Source organism: Chaetodon auriga, chromosome 10, assembly GCF_051107435.1.
Source record: "Chaetodon auriga isolate fChaAug3 chromosome 10, fChaAug3.hap1, whole genome shotgun sequence".
Lineage (NCBI taxonomy): Eukaryota > Metazoa > Chordata > Actinopteri > Chaetodontiformes > Chaetodontidae > Chaetodon > Chaetodon auriga.
Window position 1 is genome coordinate 13,186,467 of NC_135083.1, and position 10,779 is coordinate 13,197,245.

The window sequence follows — 10,779 nt, forward strand, 5'->3', positions numbered from 1 at the left end:
CGTCCATTAAAACCATAAAGTAATTTAGCCCAGACGTCTAGCCAGTTAGTCGAGTTTGCTTTGTTCGTCTGCATTTGAGACAAACAGCCGAGCTCCAACAGGGGCTGTAAAACTGGCATTTTTGTCCGAGCTGAGCGGAAATGCACTGGATAGGCCTTTTAAATTACAGCATCCTGTCCGTATTGTTTGCCATCACAAAAAGGCAATTTAGACCTATCCCAGGAAACAAATGCGAGACATGGGAAATCGTCTCTCACTTAAAACTCAAATGCTCAAATTTTCGTCTCAGATTTTCTGATGGTCGCTGGGCCTGGCGAACATATAAAACTAGCAAACAATAAGTTTATTTAGGAGGTCATTCATTTCGAAAAATACGTCGTAGCAATGGTTCATGTTGATAAAATAGCATGTTCTTGGAAATGTGACAGCTGCACAAATTTTTTTCTGGTAGGCCTACTTCAGAGCACAGGCCAATAAAATAAATAATGAACATGCCTTTTGCAATTATTTTTGCGCTTTTAAGGAGGTTTTGTCTGCAGTTCAAATTAACTTTAGGCTACTGCTGTAGATCATATTAGTAAAACCGTAAACAACAACAACAGCAGAATGGATTACTTGCCGAAAAACGGGCTCTTATTGCTCTTTGAGAAATTTACTGTTTTCCCCTAATAGACCAAACGAGGCTATTTATGCGTTTATTTGATGTGTGTGCACTTACACTTAAAAACGCGCGTAACGATAAATTTACGTGGCTGAGACTTAAAGTAGGCTAATTAAGACCTCAATTTGAAGCAGGCAAGCGCTGACAACGTTAAGTTTTTGACCCCGCCATTACTTTCAGTGGCAGAGCTCATTTGGGCCTAAGCTGCACTTGGAGGAATGTCGGCCAACACATATTAGACGAATAATTGTGGAGGCTCAATTATTTAGAAAACGCCCATCTGTTAGCAACATGTAGCTTATCCAATAGTGATTTGGTAACTCCGCTTTCCTGTGGTTTTTAAATCAACACAATCGTTTCTGTGTTATTGACTAGGATTGTGTTTGTTGGGCCCTCTCTGCAGCCATGTACTCATTACTGAAATGCGTCTGCTCGCATAGACGATGTCCACATTGAGTCACAATGAATACAGCATACAAGCTCTTAGTGATTATGTTTATATTTGCAGAGATCTATATCTACAATCTACAGTTAAACTCGTAGCTTACAGTCAAAGAAAAGAAACAAATGCACAAATACAGCAACAACTATCACAAAAATACAAGACAGACGAGTCCGACGCAGATGTTCTGTTTCTGTACAAAATACTACACCTGCACAACAACGTACAAAGGAATTAAACATGAAAGAAAAACATTCACATCATAAATTATGGGTTTGTGAAATTCAAAAGAATTCAAGTATTCTCTCTCTTCAGACAGTTAAACGTGTCCAAACTGCACGTGTATAGTTTCTCTTAGAAAGAAAAAAAAAAAAAGAAAGAAAGAAAGAAAAAGAAAACATAAAGGTATCTCGAAGTGAAAGCAGAATGTAAGTCGTGTAATTATCTCCTTAGAAGTTTTTCTGTTTTGTTTTGTTCTCCTTTTAACGCTTGGCACATAAATGTGCACTGGGAAAATAACACAATCAGCATCAAACAGTCTCGAAGTTAAGGTTAATATAAAATCCAATAAAGTGATAAATATGAAGGGCAGGAGAGGGGGCTCGTCGTGTGTTTTGGTACATCTGTGCTGTCCATGTGACTAGTGGTTATTATGGTTGTGTTGTGACTGCAGTCCACATTATTGTTCATTGCTGTCGGTCTTTTCTTTGTTCATTTTCTTCATCTTCATTCGCCGGTTCTGAAACCAGATTTTGACCTGCCTCTCGGTCAGATTCAGAACTCTAGCGACCTCGAATCGGCGGTCTCTAGTAAGGTACATATTGAACAAAAACTCCTTTTCCAGTTCGAGAGTCTGGTACTTTGTGTAAGGGCATCGCTTCTTCCTTGTGGAGCGGGCATGTATCCAATTTGCCACCGGGTTATCTGCAGATAAAAGCCATAATAATAATAAGTAAGGAGAATATATAGGTGCAACACTGTGAAACATTTTCAAAACTGAAACGATGACAAATGACTATCACACACGTGTTAAGCATTTAGAAAATGTGTCTCCGAATTTGCAGCAATTTTGTGGGCTCATCAGAATGTGCTACAATTGAAAACTATGGCATACACATCCAACATGTTGGGTGTTTACCATTAAAGCTAAGCTGACATTTTGAAGAAAGATTCTCAGCTTCTATCTATCCAGCCCTTCACTGATTTGCTTCCTTGTCCCCTTAACTTGTGAGTAACACCGTCGTAAAATACTCAATGCGCTTATTCACTTTATTGGCCCATAAAATGGCCCGTGGTTCAAGCCGTTACAGGTCCGTGGTGAAAGTCCTCCACTATGTCCCTACATTCCTCAAGTTGGCTGGAAGAGTCATGTGAATTTGTTTTGGACCCAGAGGGGAGAGCAAATGTTCAGATGCAACTACATGCATATCATCTTCTCATTATTATGTGAGTAATCCATGTTGCCACTGGGGATCAAAAAGAGCCAAAACGTGGCTTTTCCACACAGATGGACGCACATTAAAAAGAAAAAAGGGCTGAAAGTCGGCTTATAGGCTTGATGTGCCGTATGTAAAGGCACGGGGTCAAAACATGCTCGTAAAAAATGTATGAGAAGGCATTTACTGATGAATATTGATTCAGATGTCGGTTTGGGTTGCTCACTCAAAAAGAACACCTTGCATGTTTTTAACATTATGCAGCACCCTTCCAAATTCAACGTCCTCCTGTAGGTTTGAGTCCATGTTTACAACCCCGTCTGGTTTTATAGCCCCAATATTAGCCTAGTGGCGTTTGTCTTTTATAGTTCCTAAAGCTTTCCCCCTAGCAGAGGCGATTCGGAGCTGGGCCGAAAAGGGAGGATGAAACAGCTTATAATTTCACTTCATGCAGGACGTTAAAATGCCTCTAAGCAAAAAACAGCTTTTACAAAATCCCAAACCAAAACTCCCACCCGGTTGTAAAAGACTGGAGGAGCTTGAACTTACTCGGATCGAGCTCCGGCTTCTCGTCTTTATGTTTCCCTGAAGCCAGGAGCTCCGACTCGGGAGAGGGGATATTCTGGTGCGTCTTGTCTCGCACGTCAGTGGATGAGCAGTATAGATAATCCGTGTAGGTCCGTCCGCTGGAGCTGAGACAGTCGCTGGCTCTGTGCTCCTGAAAGGCGTCGGGCTTCAGCCCATAGTGCCTGCTGTTCCCCGGATAGCCATGGAAAGGCACGGCGCCTGATATCGGCTCCAGCCATGACCGCATATACCTCGAGTCTGTGCCTAAGTGAGGTTGATGACTGTATGGATGGTAAACCACTGATGACTGGGAGTGTACGGGGGCCCAGGAGGTGGAGAAGACGGGTGGCTTGGGTGCGAAGCTGCAGGAAGGATAGTCAGCACACTCCGGTACTAGGGACGTCGGGCGAGGGCCGGCTGGGTGCGAACCGGGAGCCGAAAACCGAGTTGCTGCAAGGACATCCTCGTTTTCATGGTTGATCAAGGAGTCCACATAATAATTACTTATGGGACCCGTGGTCGACATGTCGAAGCCTCCCCGACTCTTTTACATGCATCCGATTATTATATGGAGTGTATGTGTACTTTTTTATCTAGCCATAGAACAATCAAGGCAGGTAATTATTTCTCAACGCTTCCCTGGCTGCTATTGGCTGCCTCGCCGACACGTGATTATATTTACCCCCACAAAAATTGTACAGTGGATCAATGCGCCACTTATCCTGGGATACCATTGCACATAAATCGGATTAAAGAATGTGCTCTTTTGCTCTCTTTCTCGGACATATTAGAGGTAACGTCAACAAACATGTTTCTTTATAAGGTAAATACGCATTTACGGCGCCGTTAGCGGAGCCTTCCGTAGGCGCAGTACAGACCTGCGCACATTACGTCTAAAACCGAGCAAGGCACTATTTGATGGCGTAATCAATCTCTGTCTGGCAAATCTACCGTCGCCCCATGTTATTGCAATGGATAGTATTACAGCATTGAAGTGTTTATTGAATCGTTGACGCCTTTTATCCTTATAAAACCAGCAGCAGGTTTGATAAAGCGGTGGGTTTATAACTTCCTGTGGAATGCTGTTTATTTCTAAATAGAGAGAGAGGCCGCCACAGCAGCTGCATATTGACTAGACAGGCGAGAGAGGAGATGAAAATACGGGATGCAGGATACACCAACAATAAAGTTTGCACTGTTTTAACGAGGGCGCAACAGACCAAACATTTCCTAAATGGGCTCTGCGGAGATAAGAGAGGAGGGGATTCTGGTTCTTGACAAGCGGCCCAATACAGCGTGCTATATTCGGCTAGTGACCGTTCATGATTTTATGCCCATCAATAAATTTTAACGAGGACCATTTGATTGTTCATAAACGTGTCGTTAATAAGACTGCATCCGAGTTCCTCGCTCAACATAAAACCGCCGCCACTATATGCATGTGAAATAATTCCTATCAAACAGAGAGGCCGAGGACGAGGAAGAGGAGACTGCATGGCACAGGAGGTAAAAGGGTTCGTTAAAGGGCTGACTAGATGAAAGCTTTCATAACAGGGGTAATGTTACTGTTGTATGTAAAGACAGAAGTTGACCGTTTTGCCCTGCAATATACTAATGCAGCTTGTCAGCTAGTTGGCTGTGCAACAACCCTGAACTCTCCTGCAGGGTTGCAGCGACGCAGAAAATAATACAGTATTACTATACGATGAAGTAGGAGTAACAGAAGAAGACACCAGTGTCACGGGGAACACAAATTAGACTGTGGCATAAACAATGAATGTTTAATGCATACGTGCTGAGTGGATGAGCTAACAGCATAGCTGGTGCACTAGCGTATCCTAAAAGCTGCACACGTTTTATTTCTATTGTATTCTATGTCATGAGGTGTCTTTGGTGCATGAGTGTATTTGGACATTTTGAGACAGGGTGATGCTGACGAGTGTTATTGTCATGAGTTTTAATGTGATGTGTATGTGTCATCTATGCTTTTCGTGCGTGGCGTGTTTTAGACTATTTATTTTGGGTGATATGTATGGTGATGGTGCGTAACTGCGATTATGATGTTTGGAATTTTTTTTTCTAATAGTGACGACCATTGGTTTGAAAAAGAAAATAAAAAGCTGACTGGATTTAACTGAATTTATTGCAAATTTTAAGACGAGGCGGTTAAATATAGATCCAACAGCCGATATATGCAAAAGGGAATTTCTAGTCGTGCAGCCCAACAAACCGCACTAATGCCGAATTTAACTCAAACTGGGTGCACTATTTTCCATAAATTACCAAATGCGACATGATAGTTTAACCAGAAAGACCAAAAAGACAAATTTCAAAATAAACCCCAATTGACAAGTGATGAACTGCAACGCGTTCAGATTTGAAAAACAAATTTCGCCTTTGTTATCGCCAAGCTCTAAGGATGAAATGACATCACCGGTTAGCCTTGAATAAATTCAAGTTTGGTTGAAACAATTACACTTGGGGGAAAAAAAACTGACAAAATACTTAATATTTGGTCTTCAAGACGCAAAACTAAACGTGATCGGTGTACGCATTAGGACGTGCGTTGTTTGACCTGGCTGCTGAGTTCAGATTCAACCATGAAATTTAAAAGGCCAGACGCCAGACCTTAACCCAGATAACGCCAAAAGGTATCCTGGCGTGTGCTGATGAATGCGCAAGTCCGAGACGACGCAAATATTTACCCGCATGTTTACAGAGATAAGGCTGTTTACTAAATTGGACAGATCTTAAATCAGAACGTCTAAAAGTTGTGTGTTTTCTGTGGGTTGAAGGTCCATGTCCGTTTATTCTACTGCGGCCATTAAAGCGGAATGAAGCAGTGCCCAGTGCTCATTTATTACCATAACATATGGCCATACATTATATAGCTTGTATCTATGTCTAATGTAATCCAGTGAACAATCCTCTGTAGTGTTTTGGATGTGCGTGTGTAGGCTTGTATTTGTGCGCGCGCGCGCGTGTGTGTGTGTGTGTGTGTGTGTGAGAGAGAGAGAGAGAGAGAGAGAGAGAGAGAGAGTCCATTGATGAGAAGTTTTTTTTTTGCATTGCATCTATTCCACATCTGTGTTCATGTTTGTTGTGCTACAATAAAAGAAATGTTACATCATTAATCAAAATCCTTCGTTGTCGTTGCTTATTTCTGTCTTTTTCTCCTTGTCTTCCTTAACACAGTTGCAGCTAGACCATTTAAAATTGTACTGCCGAGCTAATGCCTCACTGTTGCACGGCTAAACCTTTTCGTATTTCATATTTTCCCTTCATCTTTGGCGTTTTACCTGCAGTCTGCTTGGAATCAAAACCAAAAAGAGGTGGTTTGTCAGGACATATATGATACAATGTCACCAACAAATGAAAATAAAGACTAGAAAATGATCGATGAAGCAACAGTACACGCTTCTAAGTTCAGAAAGTGACAGATGAGACTATACTTTTGTTTTGGCTTGCTTTAAGATGGACTCTTTATTCATCTGGAGTCAAGTAAAATTTGCCCTGAAGGCTTTTCAGTCCGCATAACACAAGACGCCCTCTGTCCTTAGACTCCAAGATTATAAGGAGCCTATTTTTTGTTTATGGTGAAATACGAGAGCGCGACAAACTGGATTTCCCACCGACCCAAATGCAAAGTCACTCATAGGTTTAGAAAGACTTAATTGATCAATGATGAGCACAGCCATGCTTGAAACTGACGCCACAGTGTTGTCTATGTTTCTCAATTACACAACTAAGATTTCCTTCTATATATAAAAAAAAAAAAAAGCAAATACGGATTCTGTGATTTTGCGGATTGACGCAAACAAATGGTAGTAGAATATTCAGCGCGTACAACATATCAGAGCTGTTATATTCCAAGAGGACGCTAACAAAAACACTGCAGTAAGTCACGGTTTGGGCTTAATGGGGCCGCCGCAGTGCAGAGACGCTCCATATTAATTGGAAATTGTTATCAAAAATATATTACTTACGCACCCACGCCTTTATTCTAATACCTACAGATCACTCTGGGTAAAGTGTCTGCCTCGCCTAAAAGCAGTTTTTAGAGAAGGAAGACTACTGAACATTGCCGCTTCAATTAAGATCATGATTTTGTCCAAAAGGAAAGACCAAAATCTTCAATCCAGCAGCATAAAGGTGGGAAAAGTAGATTATGACAGGCAGCAGATGTCTCTTTATTTGTATCCTTATAATCATAAAGCTCGACAGGGTGATTACTAAAATGTGCATGTCAAAGTAAAGACGTATCATCTTCACTGTCGAATGTGCTTTGTTTGTTTTTCTTCCATCAGCATATTTGTGTTGTTGCTGGGTGGATGAATAATGAGCGAACAACGTGCGTGGTAACATGACTTTCCATTATTAGACATGTACGTTCACATCTTTTTGGCTTCTGTGTAATGACAGGATGAAGAATGCACTTCACCATCTATTCTTTCCATCATGGAGATATCAAATGGAATTTTCTGAAAATTGTCACAACAAATCATGACAGTAAATTTTGTCCATGAACCTCGAGATCAAACAGAACACACACACACACACACACACACACACACACACACACACACACACACACACACACACACACACAAAATGCAGTTTAACCAAATTGGTGGTTCACATTATAGGCATCACTGTGTTCGTGCGTAAACTTTGCAGATGGAAAAATCCAAGTGGTTATCACACGTCCCGTGTGCTGAACAGAAGGCATGTGATCACATGAAAAGGTCAAAAAATTATCTGAATTACCCAAACTATTACAGAGTTCTCTATCCTAGATTACTGCTGGATACACATTCAGCGAATCTTAACACGCGTAATTAAAAAAATCCGTTAAGATGGTTTCAAAGGCATTTTTTTTAAATCAGAACACGTGAAGAAATCCCTCTGTTTTCAGCATAACTTCGGAGACCTATCGCTGATCAATATAGGTGACCAGGCCTGCAACAGTGATATACATTTTGCATTCTCGCCCTACAGAAGAGCTTTTTTTTGGTTAAAAAAAGGCGAAGTTATTTTTTGGGATAATGATCACGATCCCTTGAATTAAAAAAAGAAAAGAAAAGAAAAGAAAAGAAAAGAAAAGAAACGCTCTGTGTGACATTTTGTATCTTAAATGGTTGATTGGCCGCTGTAAACCATGCAATGCGGGTATAAACTATTCCCAATTATTAGTTGACATTAAAAAATAAAAAGCCAAATTTTGAATTTCACTACACACTGAATTTTACTACAGTGTCCAAAATAACAATAATAAAACATAAAAGCATCCAGTGAAGGAAAGTCAGTCTCTAGTCTTCTGAATTTAATCGTCTAATAAAGTTATCTTTAAAAAATAATAGTGATAATCTTGAAGTACCGTGAGCTCATTTTCCGTATATCTCACAAGAAAAGCTAATGATATATCCTATGTCATAAAAAGCATTTAAAAAAATGAAACGAAAAGTCGTTAACATATTTGGTTCATGTCTGATCATGCCAGGGGCAGTAACACATCTTGAGCTGTCTAAAGGAGGTGGCTGTCTAAAGCCTTCAGTTCCTGTGCGCCACTACAAAGTGAAATAAATTGCTTTATGTGTATATGGTTTTAGGGTGAATCTGTGCAGCTCTCGGGGCTGTTTCCAGCTGTAAAGTCTTTGTCAGTGATGCATACCAAGGGAGACACTCATTCACCGAGCTGAATGAAAGTGACTTTGGATTCCAGACTGTCTCTTCCAGTTGCACTAGCGCCAAAGGGAGGGGGGCTGAGAAAACAAGGGGAAATAGTGACCAGTATAAACACTGGAGTCTCTTGCAGGAAAGATGCTGAGTGTCCCTGAAGAACAGACTCTGTTGAGGCGGTTCTATAAATATGTTATTGTGTTGCTTTTACACAATCTCATCACTTTCCTGAAGACTTTTATTTTCCTTAATGACCTTTGGTTAATTTCACTTGTGCTAAAAAGCACTATTTTTCACCACTAATGTTAGTAATTACATGGATTAATGGATTAGGTGAGACTTAAAGTTAGGCCTTCACTTGGGCGCTATATTAAATAAATGGGCAAAATTAGCCCATGAATGCCAGCAATTAGTCAACTAATTCAGTGCTACAATAGAGCTACAATATAATTTGATAGTGAGGTTAAATCTAAAGGGGGTGGAAGCGTTTTTAGTGGTGAACTCGGTCCATGTCTGGAAGAATGCGGGTCTGAATTGACAAAATTAGGACAGTATAATAAATTTGTCCAAGATGTTGAAGTACCTTCAGCTCGTTAACTAGCGGGGGAAAATCAAATCAAAACAAAAAAACAAAACAAAACGTTTTTTGACTTGAAACTACAGCAAAACAAGTTTAAGAGCATTTACGCGAACCTACGTAGTTAAACTATGTACAAAAAAATAATGTTTGCAGGTATTTCAGTGAAAAAAGAGCATAATTACACTTCTAATGGAATGATTGCTGTCATGAGTGTGTGTTCTTCTGTGTGATTGAGTTAGAATTATTTTACATCATCTGGTGTCACGTGCGTTTTAATTTTGAAGTACTTCTCACTGTGAAACTGGCAAAAATGCAAATTGGAAATGAGACTTGCACGGCATTTTGGAATCAAACATTTCAAGCAGCCGTGCATTAGCATTTACAGGAATGAAGACGTGCTCAAATAAAATCATGGAAACGTCAATACGCATTCATTTCCTGTTACAGACGCTGATGCATTCGCCGGATAAATTAATGAGTCAAATATGTGAGATCTAGCCATCTCTCCATCTGTCTATTCAGATCATCATAAAGCAGCTGACAGATGCAATACAACGAAGTCTAAAAACTTTACCCCACGTTGTTTACAACCTATTCTCCTCCTGAGAGCCTCAGAAGGTTTTACAGCCCACCACAAAATAACAGCAAAGAAAGAAAACGTCTCTGTCCAAGGTATTGCAACTCAGTTCATTTACAATGCCATTTGCGGGGACCTGGGAGACTATAGGGGGTAATTCAGCGGAAATTGTGCCCTTGATGAAGACGAACTGACGTAATCAAGGCAGTTTCTTGTTGCCGAGCCAGGAAGCCAACCCCAACAACATGAAACTACCTAAACCACGCTTCAGCTTCGCGCAAAAGGGGTTAAATCCATGGAAAGGACAATGCATGCAAAAGCCAAGTGAGGATTAGCACTATCCAGCACAAAGAGAAAAGGCGAGTACCAACACAATAAAATACACTATGGTCTACTGGGGCTGCACTCCAGCTACTTTCTCAACACTGCCTGTGCAACTTAGACAGCTGCGCATGTCTTGACTTGTTTACTCATAAAAAACCTTGTCAGTTTTAATTTGCTATTGTTCTAATTCCATAAAGTGTAACAGCACAGTCATTGATTCAGCTGATCCAAACAAGCAAGCAGCTTAAATCTGTCGCAGTAAGTATCCAGAAACAAATTACCAAAAATATTCAGCAACCAACATTTTGATCCAAAACAGGAACCAGCAGCACGCGGATGAATATCACCAGCATCATATAAACTATGGACGTGTGCAGGCGTGCACCATGCATGCCACGGGAGCTGTCAAGCGAGCTGCCCTGACAGATGTGGCATACTTTCCGAAACAGGAAATAAATATATTACGTAAAATCTGAGTCCTACCTTCACGTGCCTCCTGCAGACGCCTTCCCT

General features: G+C 40.7%; 1 protein-coding gene across 1 annotated transcript; it reads right to left on the bottom strand.

The window, feature by feature from the left end:
* Nucleotides 1–1,650: 1,650 nt before the first annotated feature.
* LOC143327225 (homeobox protein Hox-C9) lies at nucleotides 1,651–3,632 on the bottom strand. The gene is made up of 2 exons (XM_076741467.1): nucleotides 3,089–3,632; nucleotides 1,651–2,027 (listed from the first exon to the last, which is right to left on the bottom strand). The coding sequence occupies exons 1-2, from the start codon at nucleotides 3,630–3,632 to the stop codon at nucleotides 1,783–1,785; spliced, it is 789 nt and encodes a 262-aa protein (XP_076597582.1). The 3' UTR covers nucleotides 1,651–1,782.
* Between the last annotated feature and the right edge of the window lie 7,147 nt (nucleotides 3,633–10,779).

Bases quoted from the DNA above. Each gene is read 5' to 3' on its own strand.
- LOC143327225 (XM_076741467.1), bottom strand. From the start codon at position 3,632: ATGTCGACCACGGGTCCCATAAGTAATTATTATGTGGACTCCTTGATC. The intron at 2,028-3,088 runs GTAAGTTCAAGC...TTTTATCTGCAG, and splicing joins GAAGCCGGAGCTCGATCCGA to ATAACCCGGTGGCAAATTGG.